General features: G+C 39.2%; 1 protein-coding gene across 1 annotated transcript in view; it reads left to right on the plus strand.

The window, feature by feature from the left end:
- Positions 1 to 22,191, plus strand: part of SPECC1L (sperm antigen with calponin homology and coiled-coil domains 1 like) — a 50,717-nt gene that overhangs the window by 600 nt on the left and 27,926 nt on the right. Inside the window, exons 2-9 of the mRNA XM_041420333.1 lie at positions 414 to 603; positions 5,863 to 6,022; positions 6,739 to 8,372; positions 9,852 to 10,059; positions 15,919 to 15,992; positions 16,467 to 16,642; positions 17,852 to 18,018; positions 19,631 to 19,722. Of these exons, the coding sequence (XP_041276267.1) occupies positions 451 to 603; positions 5,863 to 6,022; positions 6,739 to 8,372; positions 9,852 to 10,059; positions 15,919 to 15,992; positions 16,467 to 16,642; positions 17,852 to 18,018; positions 19,631 to 19,722 (2,664 nt within the window). The 5' untranslated portion in view covers positions 414 to 450. The remainder of the gene's footprint in view (positions 1 to 413; positions 604 to 5,862; positions 6,023 to 6,738; positions 8,373 to 9,851; positions 10,060 to 15,918; positions 15,993 to 16,466; positions 16,643 to 17,851; positions 18,019 to 19,630; positions 19,723 to 22,191) is intronic.

Consider the following 22,191-nt stretch of genomic DNA (forward strand, 5'->3'; position numbering starts at 1 on the left):
GATGGTTAAGCTGTTGCTTGAATACTCCCACAGTGTTTTCCTTCCCACAGTCAGAAATAAAGGACATTGCTCCCTAATAAGCCTTTCTTTTGCTGGCTAACGAGTGAACTCAGCAACATGGGTCACTTATAAAATATCCTCAGTTCAATGCCATTTGTGGAACAAGACCTAAAAAAAAAAAATTAAAAAAAAAATTACAATTTGGAGTGGAGCTGTAGGAAGTGCTTAGTCCTTAGCAAAAATCTCTTTTAAAAAAGTCAAAAACCATTGGTCAGTCACATGCATTTTGTTTGGCTCTAATTTGTGGTCTTTGCTGCTCTTCTGGATTTCTGGTCTTAAATAGAGCATTATAAAAAAAGACATTGCTTTTCATCTGTATTTTATGTTTAAAGTCTCTTTCTTTCTGCTTGTAGATTTGTTTGTAAATGCATCATAAACAGACAGCCCAGAATGAAGAAAGCAAGCAGGAGTGTTGGCTCAGTGCCCAAAGTGCCTGGAGTAAATAAAGCTCAAACCAGTGAAAAAGCCAAACCAGAAAACGGCTCCTCAGTGTCTGCAGTAACAAAACTCTCCAAAACCGGGACATCAGCATCTCTTTTGAAGGTAATAGCCAGTAGAACGTTCTGATTATTTGTATTTTTTGCACTAAAGCTTTAAAAGGGGTAGAATTTACAGGCTTGTCTTTAGTGCAGCTTAGACTGGAGGTTGCATGGTAGCAGGAGGGAATCTGGGTAGTTCCAGAGCACTGGGCAGGGTGACAGGATCTGGTGTGTCATTCATGCTGTACTTTCATTCTGGAGCAGGATATGGAGAGCAATGTGCTGTGCAGGGCTTGGCTGTTGTGCAGAAGGAGCAGAGTGGAAGTTGTGTTCTGACTAATGTTATTTGTTTGGGGTTATGCTTGAATGGTGTCAGTGACTGATAGGATTTGATAAGAGTTATTTACTAATTCTGAAAAAATAACTAATGAAATATTTATCATGGGAACTTTTTTTACATCAGTGATGTGTGTCGGGTCAGTGCAGCTGAGTTCTTCTGGCTGTTTTGGCCTTTGCTTTGTGTTGAAGTACTGCTTGAGCTGAATTTTCACAAGTTGATTCTTGCTCCCAGAACAAGTTCAAAGGTAGAGGTTTTCTCTTACAGTAGAAAAACAGGGCAGTATATGGAGGAGTATAAGGCTTCCAACAAACAATCAGACACACTGAGGTGTGCTGCTGTGGAGTTTTTACCTGGGAGCAAACACATCTGGGCTGGATGGGTGGAGTGAGTCTGCCTGGTCTGCTTCCTTTTCCTGGCACGGAGTCGTGGCTGGATCCAGCTCCTTTTGCTCTCTGCAGCCCAGTGTGTGCAGTGCTGTGCTGCTGCTGCCCTGGAACAAATGAACAGAGCAAGGAACAGGGTGTCCAGCAGGGCCCTGACCCACTGTCACTGACACACAGGAAGCCACAAAGGCCATTTAAGTAACTGGCAAATAAAGATCCAAAATGAAAGAAGTGTAAGAGTTGAGGTTTCTCTGTAATAGCCCTGCGGGGTTACTGAAGTCAAAAGGTGTGTTCCCTTTCTCTTCTTCCTTTTCTTGTATGGAAGAATGGTTAATACTTTTGCTGATGAACTTGCAAGCCAAGTTTCATGGAGGTTTTCTCCCACTCCCCCTCCTTTCTTGCATCACCCAATGCATGTTGCAGTTTTCTCAGCTTTAAATAATCTTTTGATGCTTGTTGACACTACATACTTTATATTTCTAGAAACCTCTCAAAGCAGCTAAAGTCCTTTGTAGTTTACTTATCAAGTTTCTTATGTCATACCTTCCAGGGAGATAAAGGAGGAGGATGATGTAACACTGAACAGATTGACCCAGTATGCTTTCACAATTTTACTTACATTAGTAACACTTCTGGCTATGTTTTGTTGTGGGATTAGAATTCATGACAATTTATGAGTTTCATGCACAATGAAAATTTTCTTTTGATTACTAAGGCTTATCTCAGGTTTATGTTCAACCAGGCTTACTCATACAGTTGGATGTCTTTTACTTGTTATGGTGCTGTTGTGCCAACTGTGTGACTTAATGGTAGTGAAGAATCTTATTTGAGTGTTCTGTACTTCCATAAGAAAGTTAGTTGTTTGTGGGTTTTTTTTTTGTTTACTGGTACTGACAAATCATATAATTTCTCTCTTGAAGTATCAATAGAAGTTGCATTTTAAAAAATATTTTTAATATTATTTTATATTGTTGATGAAACATTTGGCATATTGTTTTCCTCAGAGGTTGTGGGATAATCTCTTAGAGTTGAATTGGTGTGTGTGTGTGTGTGTGTTCTGAATTTCTTTGAATATTCTTTGACCAAAAAAAAAAGCTGGCATTAAATAACTTTATTGCAGTGTTTACTAATTTATTCAGTCCTTTGAGTTGGATGTTGAGTGAAAGGCTTTTATTAAAGAGTAGAAATACAGTACTACAACAATCTTGGTTCAGTCAGTAATAATGCTGCAAAATGGAAAATTATTTTGTAGTTATAGCATCCCCTTCATGATATAACTATAGGCCAGCATTCAGCTTTGGGAGGGCTTCTTTAACTGCATTGTTCCATACATTTGTCCTTTCTTGTGGAGTTTTCAAAAGGTGTGGACAATAGCACAGGAAGAAACTGTGGGCCCCACCCTTCAGCAGAGCTGAGCCTGTCCCAGGGTCTTTCCCAATGCCCTTGGTTGGTTCCTTCTCTGTAGTTTGTCTCCCACTTTGCCCAGCATTTGTGTAAATGTTCAGCACCCCACACACTTTATTACTACAGAAGTTTAACTCCCAACCTTTTAATCTGTCAAAAAATACTCTACAAATAATGTATTCTTATTTTTAAGATGATTATTTTTTGACTTCTTCAGTTAATGAGCTTGTGATCGTGCTAGCACTCCCAGCTGTAACTAGACAGCAGCTGTACTTCAGACGAATTGCAAAATCCAGTGTCCCTGAAAAGCCAGGACTTGGAAACCAATATTTGAATATTAAAAATTAGAGTGTTTTCAGTATTCATGTGTCTAGGCTTCTATTCTGTTTGCAAAATGCAGTAACTTAATTACAGATTGTTGTGAAGTTTGATGTTTGAAAAACTCAAATACAGCAACAACAACCATCAAAGAAAATCTTAGGTAGGAATAATTATATATATATAAAGGGATTTGAATGAGATGCAGTAAATAGGGTATACCTGTTGAGAAACTAAGATGAAATTAATTGTATAGGTCATTATTCAAGTTTCGTTGCACTGAAAGAAGGTGGTGAGAGGAAAACAGAATATGAATTGTATAATTATAAAGTGGTTTTTTATACAGAAAAACAAAATAGGTCTGGATGAGCATTGCTAATTATGGGATTTTCTAATTTTTCATATTTTAATGTAGGAGTTTTTATGCTAAGCCGGATGGCACAGCTCTTAGTAAATGGGAAAAAGCTGTTTGATAAATACACACTATTGCTTTTGCTTCAATTAAAAAGATATGCTACAAAAAGACTTTAAATGTTCTGAACGGTTGCCATTGTGGAACATTAAAAAGAGAGCTGCTGGTTTGTAATTTTTCCAAAGCTTTGCTAAATAGTTGTCTTTGCCAAGAGTATAATGTTACAACTTTGAGAAACTGTTTACTAATTGGCTGCAGAGGAGGCAGTGCCTTCCAACCTAGACCAGAAATAGTTTATGGTAAGTCAGAAGAAGAATGGCTGTCTTAAATTCCTTTGTTCAGCAAGGACTGCAGATGAGTAATGTCTGAACATGTGTATTTTACTTAGAGTTTTTTTCCTTCAAGCTGAGTCACATTTTGACCTATTTGGCTTGATAACATGTGCTTGTACTCCTAAGTGTCTAAAAGCTTAATCTAATTTCCCCAGTCTTTCAGCAGGGTAAAGATGCTGGCAGCTCATAGTCTGTTTGAGCAATCACGTTTGCAGGAGGGTGGGCAGATCCAGCAGCAAAGCAGAAAATCACTATTCTGTGCCTTTTTGTGATACCTTGGTTTAGGCAATAGTTGCACAGGGTTGTTTCCCACCCCCTGTGCCCCCATGCCCCCAGAATGAGCTTCAATTAGATACAAAATCTAATTAGATCACAGGTATACCGGGATTGTTGTACACGAGTAGTTTGTCCTCCCCATATGAGCTGGGTGGGCTTTATGGCTTTGGTAGCCCTCTGATATTTTTGCTTTCCTATTTATATTTCCATTGCCTGTGCCTGTTTGCATGGCTGTGTGACATGGCAGATCAAGGAGCTGGTCTGACTCCTGGGAGGAAGGAGCCCTTGGAAAAGCTTTGTTTGCACAGCAAACAACAATGGCATTTTCAAAGCCAGCTTCAGATGCACATCAGACTAGATCCTTGGAGTGATGTGTTTTCTTCCAGCCTTTTATAAACTTTCTCAGAAGGCTACACCATTTCTTCTTACATGATTCAATAAAAACATGCTTGTCCTAGAGGATTTTACACTTACAAATATCTGTAAATATTCTATTCTATATGTAAATTTTCTATATTTCTATCAATTGCATGCAGCAAATGTGTTCTCCTCCCAAAGCTCCCTTTTGTTTTGTAGCTGCTCTTTGCAAATGGCACAGGTCCCATCCAGGCTCTTCCCACAGTGCTGTGATCAGTGTTCCTAGCTGTTCTGGAATTGGCATTTGCAAAAAGAGACTGTAGAGAATAGTGTGACATGCAACTATTTTTTTGATTAAGCAAGTGTACCTTTATTCTAAATGTATAGAATTGTAATGCCTGCAGTGTAGTTTTTAACATGAATGTGTGTGGGAGCTGTAAGTTACAAACTTGCAGACATGATGGAAAGCAACTGGTTAACTCCTAAGCAGTACCTTTTAGCTGAGATGTTGGAGGAGAGTTCAAATGTGTTATCCAGCTGAATAATACAGTTGCTCAAGGAATGCTGCTACCACAGCTGTTTCCTTTTAATTTTGTTTCTCCTATAAAAGGAAAAATGTTGAGCACATTTTGATTTTCACCATTTGAAAAATTGTATTTTAAAGAGTATAAAGTGTGCCAATTAATGCTTAAGAGCTTAGTGTTTCTAGACTTTGCTTTATTCTGAAAGATGTATTCTCTGTTTGGGAGTCTGGTTGTTGAGAATCCTGTGCTTGCTGCCTTGTCACATTCCAGGCAGCTTTTGTGGCTAACAGTAGTTTCAGGAGCAATCATATGAGGTTAGACAAAAAGTCCATCAAACAAATACCCCATGTCTTAAAATTCCCTAGAAAAGAGCTTGAAAGCAAGGCAAGGATATATGGTGAGGGTGGCTTTTCCCCTGCCTCTGTCCTAGTTTCTAGTGGTCTGTAGCTTAGTATTTTGAGCTAGAAATTGTATTTTGGTAATGTTGGATTGATTTTTGTTCTCCTTTGATTTGAGCTTTTTATTGTGAATTTGTTCACCAGAAAAGATTTTAGCACACTCTATTGAAGGGTATTATACTAACTTCCTGGTATTTGGTGTTTTAATTATCTAAGAATTGCCTTAATTTTTATGCATAAGCAACCTTCCAGTCAAAATTGAAAAGTTTTACGCTGTTATGTTTTACAGTGCTTTAATTGAATTTTTTGTTTTATTCCTTGGTACTGAAAGATTAAGAATTTTTGAGGGCAGAGAGAAGTTTCAATGCTTATTTTCCTTATATGTAAGGAGTTACAGTTCCATTTCAGTTTCCTGACTCTGCACAGTGCAGTGCGCTTACACTTTTCAGCATTCTTGCATAGACACATGACTTGTCAAATATGTACTTTTTAAACTGAAGGAATCTTTAACAGTAGAAATGTTGGCTGTGCAGACTTCTGGGCCAGCTGTTTTAAAGCTGCTTCTTCCCTTTCTTTCAGACTAAGAGTAACGATGACCTCTTAGCAGGGATGGCTGGTGGCGGCGGAGTGACAATGACCAATGGTGTCAAGGCCAAGAAGAACTCTTGTGTATCAACAGCATCTTCAGCTCCAGGGACAACCATGAGCAGTCTGGAAAACAAACCCAAAACTATTGCAGGTAAATGAATATATTGGTACTTAAAGGTTGGAGGCTTTTTATTTTCATTTAATGTATTGAGGAGCCAGGCTGCCTACTGAAGTGCTCAGTAATGCCATGGTCAAATCACACACTTTCTGAACTCTTTTCCTGTTTTTAATAATGTAATTGCTTCTTTGGAGGGTGTTCCTTTTAGGTTTTTTTTCAGTACTGACTATGCAACTATTATATAAGATGAAATGATATAATTAATTTAGAGAATCATAGTTTTTTCTAAAATTGTCTGTTTAAAAAACCCATTACACAAGCACTAAATCTCTAAGATGAATTGTTACAATGAACATTTTGGATGTTTTGTATTGCTTTATAGAAATAAAGTGAGAGGACTTTCAGAAACTGTTCAAAAAAGTGAAATCATTTAGTGTGTTATTGATATGGATTGAAGTAGGTCTTGCCTTCCATTGCTATGTTTTGATTCAGTAATGCTTGCAAAGCTGTAAAGCATCTGGAAATAAAGAAGTAATGATCTATCTTTATTTTTATGCAATGAGATGAAAATGCAGAAAACAGAAAATGCTGAATGTTGGGTTAATGCTTACTTCCAGTATTTTCCATTAAATGTATTTAGCAGAGTGTGATTCAGAAAATCAGCCGCTGTTGCTGATGCAAAGCACACAGCCTGCTGTGACAGATACAGTATTTTAAACTCATGTTCCTAACTTTCCAAAAACATACAGGTACAAGTTCCACAGCTAAGCGTAGCACTTCATCTGGAAATAAAGAGTCAAGCTCTTCTAGAGAGAGGATCCGGGACCGCTCCCGTTTGAGCCAGAGCAAGAAGCTGCCTCTGGCAGGGCAGGGGCCCAGTGACGCGGTGCTGGCAAAGCGCTCCCGCAGCCGCACCAATCCCGAGTCCGATATCCGCATGAGCAAGTCCAAGTCAGACAATCAGATCAGTGACAGAGCTGCACTGGAAGCAAAGGTGAATGATCTTCTGACATTAGCAAAAACTAAAGATGTGGAGATCTTGCATCTGAGAAATGAATTGAGGGACATGCGTGCTCAGCTGGGACTCAACGAAGATCATCTTGAGGGGGATGAAAAATCTGAAGAGAAAGAAGCCATTGTTGTCCATCAGCCAACTGATGTAGAGTCTACACTGCTCCAGTTACAGGAGCAAAACACTGCCATCAGAGAAGAGCTCAACCAGCTGAAGAATGAGAATCGAATGTTAAAAGACAGACTAAATGCTTTAGGCTTTTCTTTGGAACAAAGGCTGGACAACTCTGAAAAGCTCTTTGGCTATCAGTCTTTGAGTCCAGAGATGACAGCTGGCAACCACAGCGATGGTGGGGGCACTCTGACATCTTCAGTGGAAGGTTCTGCTCCTGGATCAATGGAAGACTTGTTAAGTCAGGATGAAAACACTCTCATGGACAACCAACACAGTAATTCCATGGATAATTTAGACAGTGAGTGCAGTGAAGTTTATCAGCCACTGACATCAAGCGATGATGCCTTAGATGCTCCATCATCTTCAGAATCTGAAGGAGTACCAAGTATAGAAAGGTCTAGGAAGGGAAGCAGTGGCAATGCAAGTGAAGTGTCCGTAGCTTGCCTGACAGAACGGATACATCAGATGGAAGAGAATCAGCACAGTACAGCTGAGGAGCTCCAAGCCACACTTCAAGAGCTTGCAGATCTGCAACAAATAACACAAGAGCTGAACAGTGAGAATGAAAGACTTGGAGAGGAAAAAGTAATCCTGATGGAGTCTTTGTGCCAGCAGAGTGACAAGCTGGAACACTTCAGCCGTCAGATCGAGTATTTCCGCTCCCTTTTGGACGAGCACCATATTTCCTATGGAATTGATGAGGACATGAAGAGTGGGCGCTACATGGAGCTGGAGCAGCGCTACATGGAGCTGGCGGAGAACGCGCGCTTCGAGCGGGAGCAGCTGCTGGGGGTTCAGCAGCACTTGAGCAACACTTTGAAAATGGCAGAACAAGACAACAAGGAGGCCCAAGAAATGATAGGGGCGTTAAAAGAAAGGAATCACCACATGGAACGGATTATTGAGTCGGAGCAGAAAAGCAAAACAGCCCTGGCATCTACCTTAGAGGAGTACAAGGCCACAGTAGCCAGTGACCAGATTGAGATGAACAGGCTGAAAGCTCAGCTGGAGCATGAAAAGCAGAGAGTAGCTGAGTTGTATTCCATACACAACTCTGGAGATAAATCAGATATACAAGACCTGCTGGAGAGTGTCAGGCTGGATAAGGAAAAAGCAGAGACCTTGGCCAGTGGTCTGCAGGAAGAGCTGGCACACACCCGCAATGATGCCAATCGATTGCAAGATGCCATTGCTAAGGTAGTGCTTAAAATACCAATTCTAACATCCCAGGTGCACAATGACCTATTGGCCTCTGTAGTTCTTTCAGAAGTAAAAGATTAATTATGAGCTTAATTGGATTGCAGTAGTGTTAGGACTGATTACTTTCTCTTGACTTTTGTTATGAAAATGATGTCAGCATTTGAAAAAATTAGATGGTTTCATTGAGCTACAGGGTGACTGCTGTGTTACTTTCAAAAAATATTTAAACTCCACAACATATTTCAGTGTCCAAACTTAAACAGTATTTAAGATACTGTACTAATTTAGTGATTAAATTGCACACCTTCTGCAAGACGTTATGTGTTGATTACGTTTCAGATCAGAATGTTTATTTCCAGTTCTGTTTTGACCAAAATATTTCTAATTCATGCAGTAGCTATGTCCAGTAAAAGTATTTACCATCATTTAATATAAAAGAAAGAATCACACAATTTGTTTACTCACTTTATATATGCATTTGAAGGTATATCTTCCTGAAGAGACAATTTATGCCAAATGTAATGTGTGAACTATATCTTAACTGCAAATCAACATGTTAGTCATGATCACAAGCCTGTTAGAATCAACCTTAATTTGGGGTGAAAAATATAATAAGATGTTTTTAATAATTAAAGTTGGAGAGTGCTATTAAAATAAAACCACTGAAGCAGATGACTTAAAAACAGGGTATTTTGTCTATTAAACTTGGTGCCTGCCAGCATTGCCCACCCTAAGCCACAACCTATGTTCTCTTGTTTTTCTGACACGCTGTTTTTGCTGTTGAGTTAATGTTCCTGTGCCACTGATCCCAGCCTGTTACTTATGTTTCAGTTTTATGAGGCAGGATAAAAAAGCCTCTTCCCCTGCTTCTGAAAGAGAGAAGTCAACCACATCTTCCCTTCACTGTTTTGTGGTTTTTTTTTTTTTTTTTTTTGGTTTTTTTTTTTTTTTTTTCAAATTAATTCTTTGACAGACTCCTGAGAACTGCTTCAACTCACTAACACGCCTCACACACAAATGTCACACTTGCTTAAGAAAATCGCTCATCACACAGGTCCAGCAAGCACTAAAACTGATGCACAAGAGACCAGGCTTTTTCTCTTTTGGCAAAAGGAATGAAGGGTTTAACACTGAAATTAAGTTTTAACATTTCCCCTCCACCCTGTCCCTTTTCTATGGCAGCTGGATGTTAAATTGGATCAGCTGCTCATGAAACCTCAGCCTTGGTACAATGGTGGTGTTGCTTCACTTGTATGCAGGACACTGCTCTGAGAGTAGCTGGGAATGCTCATGTATCCAACTTGGGAATAAAAGAAGTTTAACTTTGGTCCAGGAAAAGAGTTGCACTAGAACCATGTATAGTCAAAGGCTTACATTTTGTGCTGCATTTTTCTGGTTGCAGAAATAGATTGTAAGTGTGGTAGTTACAAAACAAAAAATATGTTTAATATGCAAGAGAGATATACTCTTCTTTAGGTTGAAGATGAATATCGAGTGTTCCAAGAAGAAGCCAAGAAACAAATTGAGGATCTCAATGTGACTCTAGAAAAGCTTCGGACAGAACTGGATGAAAAAGAGACTGAGAGGAGTGACATGAAAGAAACCATCTTTGAGCTGGAGGATGAAGTGGAGCAGCACCGTGCTGTGAAGCTTCATGACAACCTTATCATATCTGATTTGGAGAGTAAGTATTATGCATTTCTCTTGAGAGAAAGGATAATTTAAGGAAAACTCAAGTAGAACACTGTAATATTGAAAATATTTTTACTTGTCTTTTGTATGTCGGAATTCAAGTCAGACTAGATTTTGCAGAATCCTTACACACCAGGGGAAGAAAAAAATCAAGTTGGCTTAGCTTTTCCAGACCCACTTAGTAGTTGGTGTGGGAATAAAACTGTGAATAGAGAACAAATATGAAATCTACTAATACTGTTTTCAAGTTGTTCTTCAAAGTAGAAAAACATGTGGTAGAAAACATGTTTACTGTCTGCCTGTCTAGCTGTCTGTGCCTTAGTTCCCTCTCTGATCTTGGAGACCTGCTCAGACATTCCTACCACGGGCTGGAATTCTGCAATTAGTCTCCAGCTCATTAAGAACACGGGCAACTCTACCCTGGCAAGGTGTATTTGCACAGTGCTACTTAGAGGATTTAAATACCTGTTAGTCTTCCATGTTATTCAAAGATGAAACAAGATAGCAGAAAAACCAAAGCATGATTCCTTCTAACAACAAGGGAAATATTCACAGAAAGGGTTTTTAATTGGTCTGCTATCAAGAAGAGTTGATGTCTTAAGCAAGCTAAATTGTTTATTCAAGCTCAGTATCTTCAGACATGGCTGTGAATGTTGTTTCCCTAAGCAACCCTTTTTTATCTTGAAAGGCAATCACTACTTCTCTTTACAAAATAGTTTTAAGTTTTTATTCTAAATTTTTTTTCCCTTTATGATAAAAGACAGTCATTTTGGAGCAAAAACTCAAAAAGGTTGAACAGTTTTGTTTTGTTTTGTGCATTAACTGAAATACACTCCTGCAGGGAACAGCACTGTGGTCAAGTAGATATTTGGTACCTGCCTAGCAATATCTCATTACAAGGCAGCTCTGATTTTTAGATGCTTCTGCTTTGTGGGTACAAACCAGCTGTCAGATATTTAATTTCGACTGGTGAAAATTCAGGCAGACAACCCTCTGCCAGGGGAAAAATTCTCAACAAAAATTTTAATAGTCTTTATTATTCATTGGTCTTGGAAAATTCCTGTGGACCAGCCAATGTCCTGACGTGATCCTTTGGGGGAAGCAAACTGTTGTTCTAGTTATATGCTGGAAGGAGAGTGGCATCTAGTGGCAGTAAGAGAGAATGGCACCCCAAGAGCTGTATAAACTTGAAAAAGTGCGTTTTTTCTGACAACTTGAAAAGTCTTGATTTTGGGTTCATAGTTAAACCTCTTCCAGGAATTTTTTCGTGGTAGTCTCTAAGTAGTGACAGCAGAAAACTTTGTGAAAAATCTCGGACTTAGAGGTTGTGCATGCAGCATTTAGAAGATAGAATTTTAAATACAAAATGGAAAATTATAATTTAAAAATTTTACTAAAGACAGACTTTACACTTAGGAGAAAGATGCCTCATAGATGAGGTCGTGAGTGTTCATTCCATTTAATGATTAATCAACACAGATAGTAATGTAGAAATGGGAAACACTCTAAGCACTTAGGGCATGCTTCACTGTGGGCCTTTCAAACACCAAAAAGAGGCACAAGGAACCTACAATGGATCATTTTTCACAGTAATCTGAGTACTGAACTGTCACATTTGAGCTGTTAATATGTCTGCCTGCAGAAACAGGGATCTCTTTGATGTGTGCAGCAGGATGCAAATTGCATTGATGAAAAGCACACAGTGTGTTGCTGACATGCATCCAGATGTGGTGAGAGCTGCAGTCACTGCAGCTGAGCTGGTTCCTGCTGGGATGAGGAGTTTTAAGCACAATGCTTAAAGGGCCTGGAGGGGAAACCTAGTGGGGAGCAGCTGAGGGCACCTGGTTTCTTCAGCTGGAGGACACTGAGGGGAGACCTCGCTGTGGTCTTCAGTCCCTGCTCTCTGTGACTGGTGACAGGACTTGAGGAAGTGGCTGGAGCTAAGTCAGGGCAGGTTTAGGTTGGATAGCAGGAAAAGTTTCTTCACCCTGAGAGTGGTTGGACCTTGGAACAGGATCCCAGGACAGTGGTCACGACCCCAAGGCTGCCAGAGCTCAAGGAGTGTTTGGACAATGCTCTCAGACACAGGGTGGGATTGTTGGGGTGACCTGTGCAGGGCTGGGATTGTGATTGACTTGATGATCCTGATAGATCCCTTCCAACTGAGGATATTCTATGATTCTATTGCATGTAAAAAGTCTAAAAAATATTAAAACAACCTGTGTTTTATATCCTCCCTGCTGTGCTGAGCTGAAACAGGCAGTGGGGAAGGAAGGACAGTGGGGAAGGCTGACACTACACTAGATGGCGTGTTCCCTCTGGGTTTCACTTCTGACTCCCAAAAACTTGCAGTAGTCAGGTAGCCCAGCTGTCACATTAGTCATCTGCAGTAACTAAGTGGGAAACAGAAACCTGTTATTCTCCCAAGCAGTTAATAAGAGTTTGTGGGGAATTTTTTTCCAGAAAAGTTTGACTCCTGATGTGCAGAAAATGTGTATCTGTAGGTTAGCTTACTGCTTCTCAAAGGTTTCTTCTGAAGCACAAAAGTAATCATTGCTTGTTCTCAGCACAGGTACATGTAGGTTCTCCTAGTCTGTAACTAAAGTCAGTAAATTTTTAGGACGAGTGTAGGTGAGTTAGAAGGTGGATATTTTTAATGTTCAGTGAATAGTTCTTTTATGGAGCTGACAGTGTTAGTTTTAATTCTGCTATATTTCATTTGAAAAGGATCTTGACAGCAGTTATGAAATGAAATGTTTGCTTTACCATATTTAGGCCTTTTCTAACAAAGTGTTGGAAAAGTCAATGGGATGTTCATTCTTTGTACTTTTTTTTTTTTTTTTTTTTTTACATTTTTAGTTGGGGTTTTTTTGTGGCTAATGGTGGACCCTTAAAAAGTCACCTTTCTTGCTGTGTAGATATATTGTCTGACGTGATAAGTTCAAAAACAAGATTGGTCTGCAAATTAGCTGAGCTTTGGTATTTGTACCCAATGCCTCTTCCTTACAGAAGGAAGCTGCAGTTCTTACACTACTCTGTGTATTTGTGGTTGTGTTGGGATAGCCATTTCTGTGCTAGAATCAAGATGCTCTTCCAGTATAAGGCATGCCTGTGTAACCAGTACAAAAACTGTGAGAGTGCCCATTGTGGAATTGCCTGTGTCAGAATGACTTGATTTAGTGTCCCTTCCCAGGAATTGTCATGTCATTTTTTCTGAAACTACTGCACGTGTCTGAATATTGTTAGCATTTTTCCCCAGAAACTGTTGAAATTATACAATTGGATGTTGATACTCATTTTTGTTTCATAGTGATAAATTCTAACTGCTAGTTATATTATAAGTAAAAATTGCAGATACAGAACATAGTGAGTGATACCTTTTCTCTGGTAGCCTTACCAAAGTCTTCCTCTCACCCCCAGCCCAATAAAAATTGCAGATACAGAACATTGTGATATCTTTTCTCTGGTAGCCTTACCAAAGTCTTCCTCTCACCCCCAGCCCTAGCTGTAAAGGTTTTCTTTATCATTTGTAGTCTGCCGTCCCATAATTTATTTTTTTCTGCCTCTTAGGTAGAGGCAAGGCCTTGTCAAACTCTGGCTTAAATCAATATAATTTTCTGAAATGTAGATGTACTTGGATCCTGCAGTCAAACACAAGTTTGCTGATTTGCCATTTTTAATTATCCTGTTCATTCATCAGAAGAGTCTCCTTGTTCTTCATTTACCCTAACGTGTAGTTACTTTTTCTTTTACCTCAGTCTTCTTTATTGCCTGTGATCATTACAGAAGGAGACTGGATAATGGCAGAAGTACCTGTCCTACCATACGGAAAATTCAGGCAGTGGAGGTGGAAAGGGTTTATGTGTGTTAGAGAAGAATGTGGAGTTTGCAAGGATGCAGAAAGGAAAGGTGCTACATGGCAGCCTCTACCTATTTTGACCACTTGAATTTTCAGGCTGTAGTTGGTGGAAGAGGTGAAATCACTTATTTTAGTCATAATTTCTCACTGCATTTCAAATTCAGTTGCAGTTTGGTGGGGGGTATTTTTAGTCTCCTTGGTTGATTGGGGAGGAGAGAGAGCACTGTTTCCAACAACTGCTGTAAACTGCTCTGTATTATTTATGTACCTGCAGAATATTCAGACCATTGTGTTTTACTTCAAAGCATAAATACACTAAAATTTAATGGTGCGTTTCATAACTCACAGAAGCTCAAAACAATGGCACTACACAAGCTTTAACTGTGGGTGCATTTATGGTTTCTGGTTTGTGGTTATTTTTAGATAGCTTGCTTTTAGTAGTACTGCAAATTCTGGTTTTAAAAACATTTTTTCTTTGAACTGTTTTAAAAGGGAAAATGAACATCAGCTTGATTTGTTCCAAAATGTATTTAAAGGAAAAGGTGAGGGGAGCAAGTTTTATAACTTTGGCCTAAAGCTGGCCTCCTAGTCCTGAATTTAGATCAAACAAGTTGTGTATTAAGAGACAAGCTAAAAATTGGAGGGCTTTGCTTAAGTATTATGGTAGCATGAGATTTGAGTGGCCCACCCTGCAGGCTTATCTTCAAAGCTTAAAGATCAGCTGGTGCAACTTAAAATGGGCAGTCTTACAAGGGGGAGATAAATACAGAAGTATTTGTCTATTTTTATATTCCAACTTTTCCAAGTTTGAAAGGTTATTGTGTTTTCGGGCCAGATGGGGTTTATATGATTCTTGTTGAGAATTAACTGTGACTTAAAAAGTCCTTGTACCTGGGGCTGTTGAGGAAGGTTTTGTGTATTGAACAGCCTAAATGTATTAGGCACCTTCAGTCGTGTTGTGGAAAGAGCATTGCTAATATACAGGAAAAATATTTGTTTCCAGCAGGTGTTGGGATAATGAACCTGAACAAAAAAATGCATTTAATCAGTTTCTCCATCATTTTTACAGTTTTTACAGCCACACAATGCTGTAGAAATAAAACATCCTAGAATCCAAGGATTGGTGAAGTGACACACTGATTGGAAATTTATGCTGCTTCATTAGTTGCTTAGTTTTAAGAATGGAGTAATCAATCACATTGTCCTTGTGTATTGAATAAAGTCACAAATGAGTAATAATTGCAGTAGCCAGTCTGTCAGACGCCACACACACTGCTGCTGGTCGGGCTGTGCACCCTGCTGTGTTCCTGCTGACAGATTTAGGCACCCTCTCTCTCCTAACACGAGCTCACAGGCTGTTTGGCCTTTTGCTGTAAATATAGTTTGCTTTGACCTCAAATAGTAGCTTGCTAGACAAGAATGTCAGATCTTGGGGACATGAGTTCAGTTTTGTCCCTGTGGAAGGCAGGGCTGAGAGTGTTATGTCAGCTGCTTAGCGGCAGGAATTAAACTGTGAATCAAAAGGCTTCCTGTAGCTGCAGCTTATGTTTGAGGAGGAGAAACCCCCAGACATCCATGTTTTTAGGGTCCTTTCATGTTAAATTGTCTACCTCGTTTACTTGCTCTCTGTTATTGCTTTGTCGTTTTAGTGTTGTGATTTGGGATTTGTAGAAGAATTGAGTTTGCTTATGCTGCTCCCCTTGCCAGTCACAGAGGAGAGTGTACCTATTAACACCCTCTGGCAAATTATTCCTCCTCATACTATGTTTTTTCAGATGTCTTACAGTCACTGAGGAGAGTGTACCTATTAACAGCCTCTGGCTGTTATATTATTATTCCTCCTCATACTATGTTTTTTCAGATGTCTTTGGTTATAAAAATGTCTTCTCTGAGTAAGTCTTCAAAAACATTTGCAGGTCTTTTCAGTTACTCATTTTTAAGTAAATAAATCCCTGACTAGGATATTACAGGAAAATTAACTTTTTTTTCCAGATACAGTTAAAAAACTTCAGGATCAAAAGCATGACATGGAAAGAGAGATCAAGAATCTTCACAGGAGACTCCGGGTGGGTAAAAACCGAAAAAGTCAATAAATTGTCAGCTTAGAATGTCGTAAGACCAGCTTATGAAATTGAGAAAAGATAATATCATTAGATACAATGCCAATAAAATAATTATTTCTGAAATACAGGCATCATGGGAATATATATTTACTAACCTACAGACACTAAACAATACTAAAAATTTCTCAGTGTCACAAAGCTATTATGTTTGGCTTAGGAGAAAATATCCCTGTGTATTTTGATGTGGAGTTTAATATTTTTCTCCTCCACTTTCAACATTTTATTTCTCCAGAAAAGAAATTCATGACTTCCAATGTCTAGTTATTTCCAGCAAAACCTCTTCAGTTTATCTTGTGAGTTAGGTTGTGCCTAACAAATGCCTCTGTCATTTCTGTAAATCGTTTCCTTTAACAGCATAGGACAACTATGAATAATAAGGATAACTTTTATTTTTAACTTCCAAATTCGTGCTTCCAGGAGGAGTCAGCAGAATGGCGTCAGTTCCAGGCAGACCTGCAGACTGCAGTGGTCATCGCCAACGATATCAAGTCCGAGGCCCAGGAGGAGATTGGGGACCTGAAGCGCAGATTGCACGAGGCGCAGGAGAAAAATGAGAAGCTCACTAAGGAGCTGGAGGAGATCAAGTCACGCAAGTATGCCAGTGACAGCAGGGATAGGTGGTCTCTTTTGCAGGGGAGGTGCAGTTTTGGAAATACAGTTTCTTATTTATTGAGGCTCCAGAAGTTTGTAAATCCTCTCGCTGTGGGGATCTGTGTTTCAGCAAGCTGCTTTATACTGCTTTCAGCATTTTAAAACAGCAATATTTGTTTCTTTATACTGTATACTTAATCTACCCAGAGTCTTACAAAACCAAGTTAAAGTGGAGGATTTTTCCAGTTTAACAGCTAAAAATGATTTGGCTTCCCACAGTGTGAAAAACAAGCAGGGTTGGCTTTTCTATACCATCATTAATATTTCTTTATTAGCAGTCAAGGCTTTTGGTGTGGTTAAAAACACAGCTGGGTTTTACCTGAGAAGAAACCATCTAGTTCCGCATGCAACTTATACTGTTTTCTTTCCACTGATAATTAAAGGTGCTTTCTACATAAAAACAAAAATAATCCAAATTGTGATGTGTTCTGGCTTGAATGAGGTGCTCCAGATATTTAGAAGCTGAGTTATATGTCTTTCAGAAGTAATAAAGTCCTCAAATAGGAACATCTTGGACAGCACCATTTGAATCCTGACTACATTGTCTCTAGGTCAGATCTGTATATAGCTTACAGTAATAATGCTTGTGATGTGTATATATAAAACAATTGTTTTCTGCATGGATGGGAATTTGGTGAGATTTACATTGCATTTAGCCCAGCATCTAGTAGGATAGGAGATCCTTTCACAGACTGGGAAACATGGGGAAAAGCTAATGCTGCCTGGAGATTTATACCAGAAGCATATTCTTACCTCCTTAGTATTAAATTGTTTTCCATTTATTCAGGTGGAAAAATATTCTCCCCTCTGAGATGATTATTTTCATGTGGAATGATGAAATCCTTAAGTTTCAATTTTTTCCATCCGTGTGTGTGAGATAGGAGAAGGAATTAAGCCTGGTACCAAATACTGATTTGATAGACTTTTTTTACCAGATGCTGAGCTCTGTTGTTGACAAGCTGTAAGAAATTACAGTGAAAATTTGGGTTGATAACCTATTTCTGAATTACAGTGGAAAGAAAACTAGTTTAATGTAATGACCCATTTAGACCATAGATTTTAATTCAACTTCCATTTGTGTTGATTTTTTTAAGCCTTCACATCTTAAAATGTTTTTTAAATACCCTAAATGAGCAGCACATTGACTTCAGGCAGGAAGAAGAACGCGGTCGAGTGTACAATTACATGAATGCGGTAGAGAGAGATTTGGCAGCTCTGAGACAAGGCATGGGCCTGAGTCGCAGATCCTCCACCTCCTCAGAGCCAACTCCCACCGTGAAAACGCTCATCAAGTCCTTCGACAGTGCCTCCTCCCAAGGTGAGTCCCAGCAGCTGCACCAGGCTGCCCCTCTGCCTCTGGTCATCTCATGGCTCAGAGGCAAACTGCTTTATCCTGTCCTGACCTCCGAGTGAGGGCTGAAACAAACCAACCCAAACTGGATTGCAGAACAGGTTGTTCATTGCAGTTAAGTGCAAGCATCCTTTTTTGTCTTGTCTTTATTTTTCTCTTTGCTGTCGCATTGCCAGTGACTCATATGCTGGATGCTTTGATTCAGTGCTCCTGTATATTAGAAATACATAAACACATATGACACACGTAATTATAGCTGGGAGCACAGCTGATTGCAGCCTGATTATTAAAATGTGAACTTAATGTTCCAAATTAAGCATTTTAAAAGCCATGTAATAGCTAGAGCTGAGTTTATTTCTTTTAATAACTTATATCTTATACTCAGAGCTCTGATGATAGTTAAAAGTAAGATCCGACCAGTATCACCTATTGAAATATATGGGAGATACTTTCTAAAATGAAAGGAGTCTCACTCTTGATACAATGGACTTTGCTATGGTTCTGATTGTGGGAAGAAGTGGTGTTCTTCTCAGTAGGTGGCCAGAATAAGGAGTCCGAGTAATTATTCTGAAATGTGAAACACTTGGGTTTCACCTTTAACTGCATATGAAACCTTGTGTGGATTAAAGTACTTCCTTTGCCAGGTCTTTGGGTTTTGACTTTCATGTCCAACAAAGTCACAGTAAGTTTCATGTAAAAAGGCTTGGTCTGAAGCAGACTAAGTTAGAGCCAGTACAGTACTGTGCACAGCAAAGCTGCTTTCCACTGCTTAGAACCAGGAAGTTCAAGATACAGAACCATCTCTGTTATTTAACCATTCTGTAAATGTTTCTATTTCCATGCTTGCTCGTTTTCTTCACAGGTATTTACAGTTTTTTACTTCTCTAGTGTTAATTTAGAAGGTTTTTTTAGTATGTTACTGTAGGAAGGTACTTTCTTGCCAGAGTTAGTTTAGTTAAATGATAAAACCCCTCTCCCTTCTTTGGAATCTTTTATTTCAAGCTAATATCTGCCTTGTACCTCAGCATTCATGTCTAATCATGTTGTTAAATCATCAGATCACTGATTCACCAGTTTAGAATTTTTCTGTTTTCATACATTTGTAAAAATGTTACTTGTTTAATCCCAAAATTTAAGATATATAATAATCTAGTGCTCGTGGACTTGGATTAGAAGCAAGGAAGAAGCAGGTGATGTAGCTTATCTTTCTTGTATTACTAGCAGTGCCAGGAGCCTGCTGCTATCTCTTTAATTGTCTGAAGATCAGAGAACAAGTAATGCCATGATTTACATCTGCCAAGGTAATAGTATCCTGCACCTTAGCCTTGTCCACCCCCAGCCAACTCAGGCTTTTACCATGGATGATAGAAAGACAGCAAATGAAGGTAATTGCAGGGGAGTAAATGTGTAGGCATTCTTTCAAATGACTTTTCAGTCAATTGCTAATTGAAATTCTGAGAGTGTGATCTGGTAAAACTGGTAATGTAAAGTACAAGGTGAGGGTTGGCTTTAGCAGTCTCCTGTTGCACTGCAGAACAGTGTCATGCTCACCATGGCTTCCTCTCCATGTTCCTCCTAGTTCCAAGCCCTGCTGCTGCCACAATTCCTCGCACTCCCCTGAGCCCAAGTCCCATGAAAACTCCCCCAGCTGCTGCTGTATCCCCTATGCAGGTGGGTGTTTTATGATTGCACTTAATCCTTTTCTCTGAAGATTGTGTGAAACTACAGGTGGTAACATAGAAATATTGGCTGACTTGCTGGGGAAATAATGATAAAATGTTGCCTTAAGTAAGTAATTACTAAACTGTTCAGTCTAACAAGTCTTTCACTGAGAACCACGTTGGAAACTTAGAAATTCTTGTTAAATATTCGCAATCGTTGCTATTCCCGTGCTATTAAAAAGCGTGAGAGGAAGACTTTATTTGCATTCCTTCATTTTAGAGTTCAGTTTGTCAGTTCTTAGTCCTGTGCCTGGCAGGGAAACAGCAGTAATCCCCTATGGCAGTGGACTAAGGACTGTGCAGAATCTCTCATCAATCAGCAGTGTAAATGGATCTTTCAAAAATGCAGGCATTACAGGGAGGATTGAAATAATTGCAAATTTGTGCTCTTTGTTAATTTTGCACTGGCAGAGTTTGGCCAGTGGGTGATGGTGCTGTGTGTTTTGTGCTGTCCCCTCTGAAGCTTTGTCCTTTTGCTCAGTTGGTGCAGCAGCCTGGGTGCACTGAGATGGGATTGTCAAGACTCTGTTGTTCAGCTTTGTAGATCTTTGCTGGCTTTGTTATCTCTCTGTGTGAAGTGAGATTTTGGCAGAAGGCAACAAGTTTAAAGACAAAGCAGATGGGACCAGGTTCATAAAGACAAGTCAAAGAATGTATGTTGTTTTACTCCTTTAATATCCATAATTCTCCTGTTGCCCTCAAGATATTGCTATCCAAAAGTTCCAAAACTTGATTTTCACTGTAGGTCGGTGTAATGATTTGGTAATACATTCTCTCTGCCTGAACTGAGGACTCTATAGCTATATTAGCTTTTAATCCTCAAGGAACAATACCTGGAACAGACTGACTGTTCTCCCGTTCTCAGACTAGTGCAGCTTTTATTCATTTAAGAGTGAATTTCATGAAACAGATAGCCTTAAAGTAAAGGGAAAGAATTAAATGGTTTCTTGGGAGAGCTTCTGCTTCTTGTGGTTCAGTCACTCTTGACAGCAGTTTTCTAAATTAGTTAAATGTGACAAGTTCGCTGACAGATGCTTTGTTCTTATTGATCTGGCTTTATGTTTCTGTTTATTTCTGCACTCTTTTAGGAAGAGGCAGACTTAATCTCGTGTTCCAATGGGCTGAACCAGACCTTTGGCAGACAGAAGACTTTTTGGTTGAAGCCTAAGGCTTATCTCACTTTGTTTACCTGTAAATTAACCATGAACCAAAGTAATCTCTTAGAATACTGCAAAGCTGCTCAGGTTTACAGCTCTTGTTTGATGTTCTTGATCTGCCAGAATTACTTGAATTTTGAATTCAGCTTCTGGTACAGACCCAAGTCATTAACAGCTGGATACTCATTAGTGGGAAACATTGCCTGAAAAACAAAGGGAAGGGTGTGTAAATGAAAACAGCTTCTATTGTCTTTCTGAAGATAGGTGGTTTTCTTCAAAGTGCTTGTAAGTATCCAGAAGGCAGTTGGGTTTCATGACCTCAGTTATGTGAATATTTTCTGCTCAAGAGAGAAGGGGGTTGAGTTTTCTTTATTTTCATATTGCTGCCTCATTTTCTACTGTTGCATTCTATGTAATTTTTTTAAACATCTTTTGTTTATTCTCTCTTGCAATTGAAAGGCAAGATTTTAATAAGTAATCACTATTAATTACTGACCTATTGAGTTCCCACCTGAGCTGACCTATTGGCTCCACCTTATGAAAGTCATCTATGGTTTAAGGTCTTCGAGGAGAGGTGGATTTCTGTATGGGTGTTGCAGTGTTTATTATCATTAATTTCAGTTGCTCTTAAATGTTATCATAGGGGAAATGTTTACATGGGCACCTGCTAAGAAACTGGCACAGTGTTGATACTTCCATAGGATGGATTGGTTGCAAAAAACATTGTCCAAGTACAGATGCATCAATCATGTGCTTTGTCTTTGGACTATCAGATGAATTTCCTCAGTCTTGAAGAGTTTTTGTTTGCTTGGTTTGTTTTTCTTTACAGCTGTGTGTATATATAATGAGATAGATTCTTGGATATATTTTGCAACTCAAAACAAACAAACAAACAAAACCCTTTCTGGCTTCAGGTCCAAGCCTGCAGTGGAACATAGCTGTGTTTTACTATGGTTCTTAGCAGTACTGCAAAGCAATTTAGGAGGAGAGGTATGAAGAGAATGCTCTTCAGAATGTGAAAACAGCCCTGCTGGGCTAGCCCAGAGCTTAGCTGATCTGGTATGCCACTGGGAGTGACCAAAGCAGATGCCTAGGGAGGACTATAAGGACAAGAGAGTATATCTTCTGCTCTTCCTGGGTACTTCCATTTTCTGTTTTGTAGCTGGAGGAGTCGCTGAAACAGGTGTGGTTTCAGATTTACAGGTTACCTTTGAATGTCCTGTTTTGCTTTGAGCATATAAACTTCCAGGGTCCAAGCAATT

Source organism: Onychostruthus taczanowskii, unplaced genomic scaffold (assembly GCF_017590055.1).
Source record: "Onychostruthus taczanowskii isolate IOZ18803 unplaced genomic scaffold, ASM1759005v1 scaffold64, whole genome shotgun sequence".
NCBI classification, from domain to species: domain Eukaryota; kingdom Metazoa; phylum Chordata; class Aves; order Passeriformes; family Passeridae; genus Onychostruthus; species Onychostruthus taczanowskii.